The 14,351-nt window shown below is 45.1% G+C and overlaps 1 protein-coding gene and 1 pseudogene across 1 annotated transcript; both read left to right on the top strand.

The window, feature by feature from the left end:
* Window positions 1-75: 75 nt before the first annotated feature.
* Glod5 (glyoxalase domain containing 5) lies at window positions 76-13,991 on the top strand. Its single transcript, XM_032890262.1, has 4 exons — window positions 76-172; window positions 3,327-3,464; window positions 11,394-11,549; window positions 13,562-13,991. Exons 1-4 carry the CDS (start codon window positions 146-148, stop codon window positions 13,685-13,687), a joined length of 447 nt encoding a protein of 148 aa, XP_032746153.1. The 5' UTR covers window positions 76-145; the 3' UTR covers window positions 13,688-13,991.
* Window positions 2,634-3,139, top strand: LOC116889087 (annotated as a pseudogene).
* Window positions 13,992-14,351: the final 360 nt, after the last annotated feature.

Genomic DNA, 14,351 nt, shown 5'->3' with positions numbered 1-14,351 from the left:
TCTTCCTGCTTTTCACCACCTGCTTCTGTCCCCACCCAGTGTCCTCAGCTGGCCCCTCCCATTCCTGCCCCTTGATCTCCAGGCAGAGAGCCAGCCCCAGCTACCCGCCATGTAGCATTATCTGCCTTCCAGTCTAGTAGTCAGGATGTGGGGTCCAACATCTGAGAGTCCGGTAAGGGGGGCAAGGGAGGGGAGCTGGAGGTTTTGGGACATGGGCGTTGACCAGGGTGGACGCACTCAACCTGGATCTGCTGTCTTGCTTTCCTTCTCAGGGACACCCTTGTGGCTTTAACTTCCCTTAATCCCCTTCCCTGGGCCTTCTCTTAAAGCTAACCAGAGGGCAGCAGAAGTCCTGCTTGGGCTTGTGCAGGGCCCAGGTTTAAGAGTTTGCTGCTCCCTCTGTTTACTGGGGAGTCAGTTAAGCTTCAGACTTGTGGAGAGACCCAAAGGTAGCTCCTGGGGAATGCCCATGAGGCTCTTGTGACAGAGGGGCCCTGAGAAACAATGACCTTGAAGCTTGTCCGAAGAGTCAGAGGCCCTGAGAGCCTGAAGAGAACTTTTAAGAGGACTCTGGAGCAGACCAAAGGAGGAAGACAGGTGTTCAGGGCACTGACTACTGAGAGGAATGGGTGAACTTATTTTCTAGACCCTCAGTATTAGGGGTGCCCTGAAGGTCACATTTCAGGGGTACCATCCAGATAGAAATGCATAGATTGCAATAGCAAAAAACCGGAAAGTCAGTGACTGGAGTTGGGAAGTGGCCAGCTTTTCTTTAACCATTAAAAAAAAAATAGGAGGGAAAAAGATGAGAACAGAAACAAAAATAGAATGCAAACATGCAAAAAGATCGGCTATGTTCAAGGGTGGTTCGTCAACCAATTCAGAAAATACTAGTAATTTCTCTTTACATCATAGACACGAGGAGAAAAACAAATTAGTTATATCAGGAACAAAACATGGTGCTCATACAGATTCAACAAGCATTAAAAGGTTCAACAGGGTATGTTAGTGCAGGTACCTATAGGGGCCAGAAGAGGGCACCAAATCCCGTGGAGTCGGGGGTTCTAAGCCTTTGTAAGCTGCCCAGCATGAGTACTAGGAATCAAATTCTGGTCCTTTAGACGAGCAATAAGCATCGAGCCCCAAATAGGATTGGAAAACTAAAACATTGAAGCTTTCTTTTCCATGAGGCCTGAATGCCAGTGATTTACTTCTATGGTTAGTTGGTTGGTTTCCAGTTTTGAGATAGTTTCTGAATGATTCACATGCTCAGATATTTTTCCTTTAAAAAAATAATTTTAGGGGGTTGGGATTTAGCTCAGAGGGTAGAGCGCTTGCCTAGGGAGCGAGAAGGCCCTGGGTTCTGTCCCCAGCTCTGAAAAAAAAAAAAATAATTTTAGGGCTGAGAGATGGCTCAGTGGTTAAGAGCACTGACTGCTTTTCCAGAGGTCCTGAGTTCAATTCCCAGGAACAAGATGGTGGCTCACAACCATCTGTAATGGGATCTGATGCCCTCTTCTGGTGTGTCTGAAGACAGCTACAGTGTACTTATATATAATAAATGAATATTTAAAAAATAATAATTTTAGGCTGGGCAGTGGTGACACATGCCTTTAATCTCAGCACTTGGGAGGCAGAGGCAGGGCGGATCTCCACAGTCAGTTCCTGGACAGCCAGAGTTACACTGAGAAACCCTGTCTCAAAAACTGGACAAACAAAAACCTAATTTTTTATGCTATGTGTAGGAGTATCTTGCCTGCATGCATACATGTGTGCCACATGTATGCAGTGACTCTAGTGGGTAGCACAGTTACAGCTGTGGACCACCACGTGGGTGTGGGAAACTGAACCCAGGTCCAGCAATAGATCCTTAACTCCTTTCTGTTGCTTTACTTTGTTTTTCAAAAAAGGTCTGACTGGAAAGATGGCTCAGCCATTAAAGGCTAGGCTCACAACCAAAGACACAAGAGAAAAGATCTCACCGCAGTGCTTAGTTGATCTTGAACTTGTCATTCTCCTGCCTCAGCTTCCCAAGTGTCAGGCATAGGAACACACTTGGCTTCAATTTTTTTTCCATTTCAGATGCTCTTCCTTTTCTTATGACATGTGTATGGGTATTTTGCCTGCATGTGTGTCTGTGCACCGCATTCCCTGGAACTGCCCCCACACAGGCACTGGGAAATTGAACCCCAGTCCTTTGCAAGAGCAGCCATTCCTCTCACCACTGCCTCAGCTCCCCAGCCCTACACTGTCCAAGGTCCTCCTTTCCCGGCTCCCACAGTTAGAGCTGCAGATCAGAAAAGCAGGGAGCTGGGGGGAAATGGGCCTGCTCTGAGTCTTGTTCTATCTTCAAACAGACAGAAGTCCCACTTTCCTGGTCTTCTCCTTGGTCTCTCTAGTAGATGGAAAAGGAAGGAAACGCCAAGGGTTGGCATGGCAACCATATTTGCCTCTTGGAGGAATCCACACAAGAGCAATGGCTTCACAGAGATTTTCTTGAAGGACTCACCCTTGAAATAGGGGTGAGGGGGTTGGGGATTTAGCTCAGTGCTAGAGCGCTTGCCTAGCAAGCACAAGGCCCTGGGTTCGGTCCCCAGCTCCGAAAAAAAAAGAAAAAAAAAAAAAGACTCTCTCTTTCCGGTGGAGGAGTCTGGAGACGACATTCAGAAATGGCACCTCGCAAGGGGAAGGAAAAGAAGGAAGAACAGGTCATCAGCCTTGGACCTCAGGTGGCTGAAGGAGAGAATGTATCTGGTGTCTGCCACATCTTTGCATCCTTCAATGATACCTTTGTCCATGTTACCGATCTTTCTGGCAAGGAAACCATCTGCCGTGTAACTGGTGGAGTGAAGGTGAAGGCTGACCGAGATGAGTCCTCTCCGTATGCAGCCATGTTGGCTGCCCAGGATGTGGCACAGAGGTGCAAGGAACTGGGCATCACTGCCCTGCATATCAGACTCCGGGCCACAGGAGGAAACAGGTTAAGACCCCTGGACCTGGAGCCCAGTCAGCCCTCAGAACTCTTGCTCGCTCTGGGATGAAGATTGGGCAGATTGAGGATGTCATCCCCATCCCCTCTGACAGCACTCGAAGGAAGGGTGGTCGTCGTGGTCGCCGTCTGTAAACAGAACTTCTCAAGTTATTTTCTGTTAATAAATTGCTTTGTAAGCTAAAAAAAAATAATAAAAATAAAAAAAAAAGAAATTGGGGTGAGGAAGATCATGGTGTTTGGGGAGGTGATGGAAAAGAGAAGAGCACTTGGAAATGGCTGGTGGCTATTTGGCTTTTTTTCTGAGTTTTGGTGTTCGTTTTTGTTTACTTTTTAGTTATGGAGGACCAGCAGCCAGACCCCTTCCCCGTGTCTTATCTGTAGACTTGACCACATCGTGATGACTGTAAAGAACATTGAAGACACCACCATGTTCTATTCCAAGATCCTGGGCATGGAGGTCACTACTTTCAAGGTAACCATGTCCCCATATTCAAAACTTCGAGTGCATTAAAGGGTCTGCGTGTGTTGTGTGTACATATGTGTATCTGGGTATCTGCTGCATATGCGGGTATAGCCAGCGCTCTGATTTAACTAGATTAAATGGCTAGCAAGCCCCAGGAAAACTCCTGTTTCAGCCTTCCCTGCACTAGGAATCTATGTGCCTAACCTTTTTACACGAGTGCTGGGGATCTGAACTCAGGTCCTCTTGCCTGTGTAGCAAGCATTTTACCAACTTAGCCATCTCCCCAGCTTCCTCCGCTAAAATCCGATAACATTTTATGACAGAACGTATCACTCTGTCAGTAGACAGCCTTATACACACAAAGCCCTTGGTTCAATCCCTAGTACCCTGTAAGCCAAGTATGCAGGTACTCCTAACTGGAGAGATGGACACAGGACAATGAAAGGTCCAAGATCATCCTTGGCTACTTAGCAAGATCGAGCCCAGCCTGGTATGCATTCGACAAGGCTATTTCTTTGTTTACTTGATTGGTTTTTGAGACAGGTTTTTTTTTCCTGGACAGCCCTGATTGTTCTTGAATTGTGAGACCTCCTGTCTCGACCTCCTAATGCTGGGATTAATAAATTAATTATTAATTCATAATAAATACTATAAATGTAATTTAAGGGCTGTGGGTATTTTTGTGTGTGTGACAGTTTCTTTGTGCATAGGCCTGGCTGTCCTAGAACTTGCTTTGTATTAGACTAGTCTGGTCTCGAACTCAGAGATTTGCTAGCTTATGTCTCCTAAGTGGGGAGAATCTTTTTTTGGCTGTACCACTGCCAAGCTCTGAGGGGACTTTTTTTTTTTTTTTTTTAAACATAGGTGCTGTATTGCGTATTTGTGATTGATATTTGCCTAGCATGCATCAAATCCTAAGCCTGGCCCAAAACGTTTTATTTATAACTTCAAGCCTTCAGACACAGGAAATATGAGAGAAAGAGTAAAAGGATCAATGGAAGAGATTCCAAAATACAAACAAGGAGACATTCGGAGAGAGGGTCGAGAAAATGGAAGGAGCAAAGCACCGGAGAACTAAAGCAAGAGAGAGGCCTTGTTAGTTCAAGGTCCCTGCTCTCAAAAAAAAAAAAAAGTACAAGAGAACTTTATACACAAAGAGTTAACGATGTAGTCAGCATATCAGCACTCAGATATGCCCCTTGAAGGAACTGTAGAACTGCGCACTGAAAATTGAATTTTCCAAGTTTGCTAAGAGATTAAAAAGTGGCTCATCTGCAAAAGAAAAAGAAAGATGCAAATGTTAGGGTTCTTGAGGCCAGGAAACAATGGGACCATACTTTTAAGATTCTGGGAAAGCACTCCCGCCCCGCCTCCAGTTCTGCTTCAGCATCTCTCCATGTGGTCCCTACTCCCAGAACAAAAGCAGTTTCCCAGCCTTAATCAGAGAAGCCTCCCTACAAAGAAAGGCGATGAATACACTCAGGCTCCCTAAGATGCAGAGAATAACAGCGGTGCTGGGCCCAGCCCTGCACAAGACATTCCAGCTCCCCCACTCCATCCCCACGAGGCAGGCTCGGGAACATTGTGGGAAAGGGGATGGGAATTTGCAAGCGTCTGAAGGGCTGTGAGGTACCACTCTCTAGGCAGCTTATGCAATTACTACTAGTATTAATTCTCAGTTGACGCTACCTGGACGGTGCCCTTAGGAGACTGGCACTGCCAACCGGAAATCAATGAAGGGGGAAGGGTTCATGGTACCGCTGAGCTATTGGCTACCGATAGACTCTGGGGGGAAGGGGCCATTGTCTTTAATTGTGTACCCCCGACTGGGCCCACCAGGCCCCAAATGGATAGCTCTAAACCGGTGATTATAGAGACACCCCTGGTTAATCTCAGTGGGGCACTAAACAAAGTAGTCATGAAAGTGAGAGAGAGAGATTTGTGAAGACGAGGAGGTATTCTAGGGGTGGCAGGGAGGTGGGGGTGAGAGTGGCTGGTATGCATTGTAAAATGGAAATTGTCTAAAAACAAATTGAAAAATAATTCAGGGGGGGCGGAATCAACCTAAAATTCTATGTCCAATTGAACTGCAAATCCAAGGTAAGTTGGGAATAGCGCATAAAATTGTGCTCTGAAGACTGGGAGGTGTAGCTTAGAGTAGAGCAAGCAAGAGAATGGAGCTTTCACTGCCGGATTCAAGATAAACAGAGAAAAACAAGTCATGAAGGCTGTCAAGGTGGCCCAGTGGAGAAAAGTATCTGCTGATCTGAGGCCCTGGAGTTGGATCCCAGGACCTCCATGTGGCCAAAGGAGAAAGGCAACCCCAAGACTTGTCTTCTGACCTCCACATGTGCCATGTGCTAACAGGGACCTCTGTGTAAATCCCGGCATGTGGGAAATCTCTGTACCTTCTTCTGTTTTGCTGGGAATGTAAACCGGCTCTAAAAATTAGCATATAAATTGAAAAGGGTCACAAAGTGTGGCAGACTATAAAAATTTAAAATCTAGAGAGGACACTATTCAGAAAGAAGGAGCATCACACAAGAACAGGTTGGATGTAAATCAGGTCCTAAAAGGATCACATGGAGTTAGAAAAGAAGAAAGAAAGAAAGAAAGAAAGAAAGAAAGAAAGAAAGAAAGAAAGAAAGAAAGAAAGAAAGGAGGGAAGAAAGGAAGGAAGGAAAAGAAAAACCTAAAACGTACACCATGATACACTTACATTACCCCATAATCATAGACATTTCACGACCAAGAAGCTGCACACAAAATACATTATGGCTTGCAGCATACACTATTAAAATCTGGTTTACTCCAAAAAAGAGCAAATACAGGCAGCCTATTAGAATACAGACCCAGCCAGTGCTTCAGTGAGGGAAAAAAATTATAACGGCATCTAGGGTGGAGATAGGAATGGAGAGAATAGGGAAAAAGAATAAATGCATCAATCAGTTAAACAAGATTGGGTTTGCATATGTCCATGATAAGTAACATGCCACCGTTCCCTGCACTTAGACATGCTGAAGTGAACCTTTAGAGCATCTAAGGCCAAGGGAAATTCTAGTTTATAGAATGGAAGGCAGCTGTGGTACCAATACTAGGCCATAAAAGCAAATGGCTGGGAAAGACAGCTCGGCAGGTAAGATACTTGCTGGGTAAGCATGAAGGCCAGAGTTCAAATCCCCAGCACACACAGGAGAAGCCGAGCACACATGTATAACCCCAGTGCTATGGAGCATTGTGTGTAGAGACAGGAGGACTGCTAGGTTTTGCTGGCCACCAGCCTGGCTCTGAGTTCCAAGAGAGACTCTGTCTTAAGGGCATAAATAAGCTGGAGAGCGATCGCTAGTGCAGACCAGCTGACCTCCTCCGCCCCTGTATACATACCTGTGTGTACGTGTGCGTGTGTGCATGTGTGTGCACACACACACAATATAGTATATAAACAAAAACTATGAAAACTAACATATTTCTTTTTTTTAAAGGTTTATTTATTTATTATATATAGCTACACTGTAGCTGTCTTCAGACACACCAGAAGAAGACATCAGATCCCATACAGATGGTTGTGAACCACCATGTGGTTGGGGATTTGAACTCAGGACCTCTGGAAGAGCAGTCAGTGCTCTTAACCACTGAGCCATCCTCTCCAGCCCCAACATATTTCTTTTTGTTTTAAAATGATTTATTTAATTTATTTGGTGGGGGGATTGAGACCCAGTCTTACTATGTAGCTCTGGCTGTCCTGGAACTCACTCTATAGACTAGGCTAGCACCCAACTCACAGAGACCCACCTCCCTCTGCCTCCTGAGGACTGGGATTAAAGGCATGTGCCACCATACCTTTTATATATTTTTTTCATACAAATAAAGGTTTATTTTTATTTTATGTATATGAGTGTTTCCCTGCATGTATGCATATATACACGTGTGTACACTGCCCACAGAGGTCAGAAGAAGTCATCAGTTCCCTTGGAACTGGAGTTAGGATGGTTATGAGCTACCGTGTGGGTGCTGAGAACTGAACTTAGGTCCTCTGCAAAAGCAAGGAGTGCTCTTAACTCCTGAGCCAACTCTTCAGTCCTCCCACATCAGATTTCTCATCGAGCAACGCCAGATTCACGGAAGATAATGAACAAGCTATTTCCTTCTTTCTTTCTGACGGTCTTGGGACTAGAACATGTATGCTAGGCAGATCTACAGCGCTGGGAAACACCCCTAGTCTTGAAGCAGAGACTGAAGAGCAATGGCCTTGACAGAACTGTCCACTGGGCCAAACTGTCCTTCGGGTGTTAAAGGACAACGAAGTCTTTTACTTACTGACTGGACTGGATGTGGCGCCCACTGTAGGAATGGAGAAAGACATGGTGAACTTATAAAAGAAATGCCAAGTGCTAGGAGGGAAGGAGGAAGGGACATAAGAAGACAGGTGACAGGGTTTATCTAGAAAAATAAGCCTTATATTATTCCCTAGCACCCTAAAAATACACATGGAATCAAGTTATTTAAAAATTATAAAGAAGCTAACAGGAACTAAAATTGAGACTGGTACTATGGGGGGTGGTAGTAGTACTACTGAGCGAAACTGTCCTCTGTCTTGGCAGAAAGAGGACAGAAGTACACGGCAGTGGTGAATGAAGAGACGGCTGGAGCAATGGCTCGGCATGGAAGAGCAGTTCTGCCACAGGACCTGGTTCAGTTTCAGGCACCTCCATGGTAGCTCACGGTCGTTAACTCTAGTTCCATGAAATCAACATCCTCTTCTGACCTCCATGAGTACCAGGCACACATGCCGTCCACACACATCCGTGTAGACAAAACACCCTCACACGGGGCTGGAGAGATGGCTCAGTGGTTAAGAGCACCGACTACTCTTCCACAGGTCCTGAGTTCAATTCCCAGCAACCACATGGTGGCTCACAACCATCTGTAATGGGATCCTATGCCCTCTTCTGGTGTATCTGGAGACAGCTACAGTGTACTTATATATAATTAAATGAATAAATCTTAAAAAAAAAAACACCCACACATAACACAAAAAAAAAATCCATCTTTTAAACTAGGAGAAATAGTGGTGAGTCAGTCAGAGCCTGCGCAAGCTGAGGAGAGAACTACGGTGGGGTTAATGGAGACCGCGGTCCTCTCTCAATTGAAGAAGCAGTCAGATGAGTGTGTCATTAGGAGGAAATGAATAGGCACAAAGTCCTAGCTCAGTGGGGGCAGGGAGATTCCTAGAAGCCCCACCAGCAACCACCTTTCTGCTGAGGGCCACTAATAAGATCTCTCTTACACAATGGCCTCCTGGGGGGAAATGGGGGTGGGGTGACAGGGACGTAAGGAGTGGGTTTTGTTTGCTTGATTTGGTTTGATTTTGTTTTGTTTTTGGGAGAGGGTCTTTCTGTGCAGCCCAAGGTGAAGTCAAACTTCCTATTCTCCTGACTCAGCGTCCTCAATGCTGAAGTTCTAAGCGTATCCCCACCCTGGCTTGAGATGAACCTTTTAGACAGCTGGGGACATACCATTGGCTGTCCAGAATTTTGAGTTATTCTCACAAGAAAAGAAAATAAGACAGAATAAAATGGTGAGAGAAGACATGTAGTGGGTTGAGGCACAGCACTTGAACCCAAGAGTTGGGGAGAGTCTAGGCAATCGCAAAGAAAGGAGAGAGACAGGCTGGGGATTTAGCTCAGTGGTAGAGCGCTTGCCTAGCAAGCACAAGGCCCTGGGTTCGGTCCCCAGCTCCGAAGGGGGGAAAAAAAAGAAAAGAGAAAGGAAAGAGATACGGACAGAGAGACAGGAAGGAAGGAGGAAGGAAGGAAGGAGGAAGGAAGGAAGGAAGGAAGGAAGAAAGGTATATATTGGGCAGACAAATTGCTTTCTCTGCCACGGGTAGGTTTTAATCATTTCATGATATGGACACTCTAATAAGAAGCAAACACCCGCTGCCCCCGCCCCCAGATGGCTCGAATGAACATGGTAATTGACACACACTGCTAATACCAGTGCTCAGGAACCTAAGGCAGAAAAGTAATAAGTTTGAGGGTTTGAGACCAGCCTGGGACTGCATAGTGAGATGATGTCTCAGGAAAAGGAAAAGAGAAAAAGACAAGATAAAGACAATGGGGTGATAAAGAGTTGCTGCTGTAGTTAGGAACTTGCTGTTTTTCCAGAGGACCCAAATTCCAATCTCCACCCCCAACCTTGTTTGTTTGTTTCCAAGACATGGTTTCTCTGTGTAGCCCTGGCTGTCCTCAAACTCACAGATCTGACTCCCAACTGCTGGGGTTAAAGGTGTGCACCACAATGGCCAGCTTAATATACATACATACATACATACATACATACATACATACATACATACATACATACACACACATATATTTGTTTTTTCTTTTTTTAAAAAAGATTTATTCATTTATTATATGTAAATACACTGTAGCTGTTCAGACACACCAGAAGAGGGCGTCAGATCCCATTACAGATGGTCATGAGCCACCGTGTGGTTGCTGGGAATTGAACTCAGGACCTCCAGAAGAGCAGTCAGTGCTCTTAACCGCTGAGCCATCTCTCCAGCCCTTGTTTTGTTTTTTTTTTCCAAAACAGGGTTTCTCTGTATAGCCCTGATTGTCCTGGCACTCCTTGTGTAGACCGGGCTGGCCTCGAACTCACAAAGATCCACCTGCTTCGAGAGTGTTGGGGTTAAACACATGCACCACCACTGCCGTCAGCTCCCACATTGGGAGCATCTATCTCCCAGTTCTAGGAGGTATTTGATCTCTTTTTCTGGCTTCTATGAGCTCTGCACACATGTAGGCATGTGCATACAATCAGATATATGCACACATTAAATAAAAATAAGTAAATCTTAAACAACATTAAAAAATGAACCTGAACGTTGTCATGAAACATAATACAGCAAGGGGAGGGTACCGTTGGTGGACCTGTGCCAAGGTGTACCCCTAAGAAATTATGCCATGCAACAGATCTGCTATAAAAAGGTTTATTGGGAAAGGAAAGGGTAGGGACCTAGGGAAGGGACAGAGGCAGACAACTGGACATGTAGAAAGACAGATGGACAGGGAACAGAGAGAGCCATGCTATGAGGGCAGAAAGAGGGGGCAGGAGAGGGCTGAGGTGGTTTTAGTCCCAGCATATTGGCAGCAGTGGTGACATAAGCAGTTGGTAGTAGGTCTCCAAGAGCAGGCCAGTGGAATTGCCTGTACACTAACAGGCATGATGTGTATTTCTGTGATCTTAGTATATGGGGATTGGAAGCAAGAAGAGCAGGACTTTAAGGCCAGTCTCTGATACATAGTGAGTTTAAGGTTAGCTGGGATCCCAGCCGACTTCTCTGAGCACATGGTGTTGTTGATGGTGGGTCAGGCATTCAGCAGCAAGCCTGACTACCTACTTCCCTGAATTACATCCCTGGAACTCACATGGTGGAAGGAGAAAATGGATCCTGAAAGAGGTCCTCTAGCTTCTGCATGTATGCATGGCACACAGCATCCACCCTAACACAAATAAGTGTAAAAATTTTTTTTGAAACACAGTCACACTATGTGGTCCTAGATGACCTGGAACTCTCTCTTCATAGACATCTGCGAGAGAGATGGCTTAGACTTTGAAAGCACTTACTGCTCAATTATGAAGATTGGATGGAGTTCAGACCCTAGTACTCAGGTAAGAAGTCAGGCATTCACAAACACGGTAAACTCCAGTCCAGAGGAATCGGATGCCTTCCTTTGGCCTCTGCATGTGCACACAGGTATGCACAGACCAACACAAACTAATAAGTTTTTTTTTAAAACCGCGGTCTGCTAGGTGGAGCAAGGGCTATGGTGTAGCAGTCCTTCGTCCTTTTTTGCAGTGGGTAGAGGGGCTTTAGTTCAAACTCATTTTGGCAGCTCAGTTCCCGGTTGTTTTCTCTCTCCTAAACAGGGGGACCGGAAAGCACTGTGTTTCGGAGACCAAAAATTTAACCTGCACGAGGTGGGAAAGGAATTTGATCCCAAAGCAGCCCACCCCATTCCAGGCTCCTTGGACGTTTGTTTGATCACAGAGACGCCCCTGGAGGAGGTGATGAAGCGCCTTAAGGTGAGCGCAGTGCCCTGCTTATTGAGAGCAAATACTCTGGGGATAGGAGTACGACCCAGAGAGCCAGGTCTTCCTCAAGCCTCAGACCTGACAGATCCTTTCATATCCACATCCTGCCTGCACACAATTATCTACTCGTCCCTTTGATTGATGTCACTTTCACGTAGCTGACTAGATTTTAAAAGGAAACACAACTCAGTGAATACCCATACAGTTAGAATTTTACACATAAATAATAATAAATCAGTATTGAATATATTTTATACACTTACCTACCACCAAAACTAAAACAACAACAAGAAAATCCAATACAGACTTAGAAGTAGAAATACAGTAGGGTCTGGTTAATTTGGGTGCTTGAAATTTAATTTGTTTGCAGTTCTTCTAATATAATAAATTAAGAGTATTTGTAAATAATGTCCTGACATACTCAATCTTTTGTCATGTTAATATCTGAGACAAGATATATTAAAATATGATCAGAGCTAAACAGCGAGGTGGTGCATGCCTTTAATCCTAGCACTCTGGAGGCAAAGGTAAAACACACACACACGCACACACACACACACAAAATCAATATTGCTTTGCTATGTAAAAATGTGGGAAGAAAAACATGCCAAGGAGGAAACAAGAAACTACAGTCATCCTTGAATACTGAGGGGAAAAGGAAACACTCAGTGGAACAGCCCAGTGGTAGTGTGCTTACCCAGCATGCACAAGCCCCAGGTTACCCAGCATGCACAAGCCCCAGGTTACCCAGCATGCACAAGCCCCAGGTTACCCAGCATGCACAAGCCCCAGGTTTCATACCTCAGAACTAACAAAAATCTGTCATTCCCATCCTTATAAGAAATTATGTCTGAAGCTTGGTGTGGTGGCCCACGCCTTTAATCCCAGCACTCAGAAGGCAGAGGCAGGCAGATCTCTGTGAATAAGAGATCAGCCTGGCCTACAGAGTGAGTTCCAGGACAGCCAGAGCTATATAGGAAGATCCCGTCTCAAAAAACAAACAAACAAACACAAACAAAACAAAACAACCAAAACTTTTATGTGGGCTGACAAGATGGGTCAGTAGGCAGAAGCACTTACCACACAAGTTGACAGCCTGCGTTATCACTGGAATCCACATAAAAGGAAGGATAAAATTGACTCGGGAATATTGCCTCAGACCTCTACACACACACACACACACACACACACACACACACACACACACACACACACACACAGACCATATATATACTCCCACACAATACACACCCCTGCACCATAAACACATATACACACCATCCAAGTGCATACTATAGACACATATACATGCCAATAATAAAGAATATTATGGGCTGGAGAGATGACTCAGAGGTTAAGAACACTGACTTCCAGAGGTCACGAGTTCAATTCCCAGCAACCATGTGGTGGCTCACAACCATCTGTAATGAGATCCGATGCCCTCTTCTGGTGTGTCTGAAGACAGTGACAGTGTATTCATATAAATAATAAATAAATCTTTAAAAAAATAAAGAATATTATATATGACTTCTTTGATCTCTTTTTGTATGAAGAGGAAATGAGATTTCCACCAAACATTTGAAAGACCCTTTTGATCTAGCTTCGGGCTGGAGTGTAGCTCAGTGGTAGAATGCTTGCTGGGCCAACAGGAAGCTGTGGGTTCAATCCCCAGCACTATTAAGGGGAAACAAAGAATGTAAACTTTGCCCCAAGCCCTGTGTGTAAATGCTTTCTCATTAGCACTACTGTTGCGCCCATTTTACAGACGAGGAAACTGAGGTTCATGGCAATTACACCTTCTTCCCAAGGCCTGCCATCTGGAGTAGAGTGAGGCCACTACTAGGAATGAGATTTTGGCTGTGGTTGTAGCATGTGTGAGGCCCTGAGTTCAAACCTTAGAACCCGGGGGAAGGAAAGAAGCAAGAAGGAAATTTTAAAGAATTAAGTTTTGCTCTTGAATATCTGTGACAGTGACTTTTGTCTTTTCTGTTCACTTCATTCAGGCTTTTGATGTCCCCATTGAAGAGGGCCCAGTCTCCAGAACAGGAGCAACGGGGCCTATTCTGTCCATCTACTTCCGAGATCCTGACAGAAATCTCATTGAGGTGTCTAACTATGTCACCGCATGATTGAGACTGGCCCCCCCCCATTCTGTTCTACAAAATGTCGTCTTACTCCTAATTTCCTACAACTCCCCAGAGACTTCTAAAAACTGACAACTTGGACAAAGGGGACCTAAGACAGGTTTATGTGCAAACTTTTGTGTCTAGAGAGCCTCCGTTCAAGCTACTCCAATACATGACAAATCTCTCTTGTCTCAGTTCAGTGTCTGGGGACTTGCCTAGGGCATGAGTTCTCTGAGACTTTTGGAGGTCTGGGCTAGAGTTTGGTGTCTCTAGAGATTAAATTGGGGGCCATCCTTTTGAAATTCAAGGCCCTTGAAAGATTTCTCCTTGCCAATGATCCCTCATTCCTCTTCCCACTTTCAACCCATCCATTTTTGTAGCTGCTTTCTTTTTATTTTTATTTTTATTTATTTTATGTATGTGAGTACACTGTAGAGTGAGTACACTGTAGCTGTCTTCAGATACACCAGAATCCCATTACAGATGGTTGTGAGCCACCATGTGGTTGCTGGGAATTGAACTCAGGACCTCTGGAAGAGCAGTCGGAGCTCTTAACCACTGAGCCATCTCTCCAGCCCTTGTAGCTGCTTTCTGATGCTTCCTTCACCCCACGGATGTCACTTGTGTTACTCAGGGTTTCTATTCCTGCACAAACACCATGACCAAG

The sequence above is a fragment of the Rattus rattus genome, chromosome X (genome assembly GCF_011064425.1).
Source record: "Rattus rattus isolate New Zealand chromosome X, Rrattus_CSIRO_v1, whole genome shotgun sequence".
NCBI lineage: Eukaryota > Metazoa > Chordata > Mammalia > Rodentia > Muridae > Rattus > Rattus rattus.
Note: the sequence above shows the minus strand (reverse complement) of the source record. Positions and strands in the feature narration are given on the sequence as shown.

Bases quoted from the DNA above. Each gene is read 5' to 3' on its own strand.
- Glod5 (XM_032890262.1), top strand. From the start codon at position 146: ATGTGGGGTCCAACATCTGAGAGTCCG. The intron at 3,465-11,393 runs GTAACCATGTCC...TCTCCTAAACAG, and splicing joins TGGAGGTCACTACTTTCAAG to GGGGACCGGAAAGCACTGTG. The intron at 11,550-13,561 runs GTGAGCGCAGTG...CACTTCATTCAG, and splicing joins AGGTGATGAAGCGCCTTAAG to GCTTTTGATGTCCCCATTGA.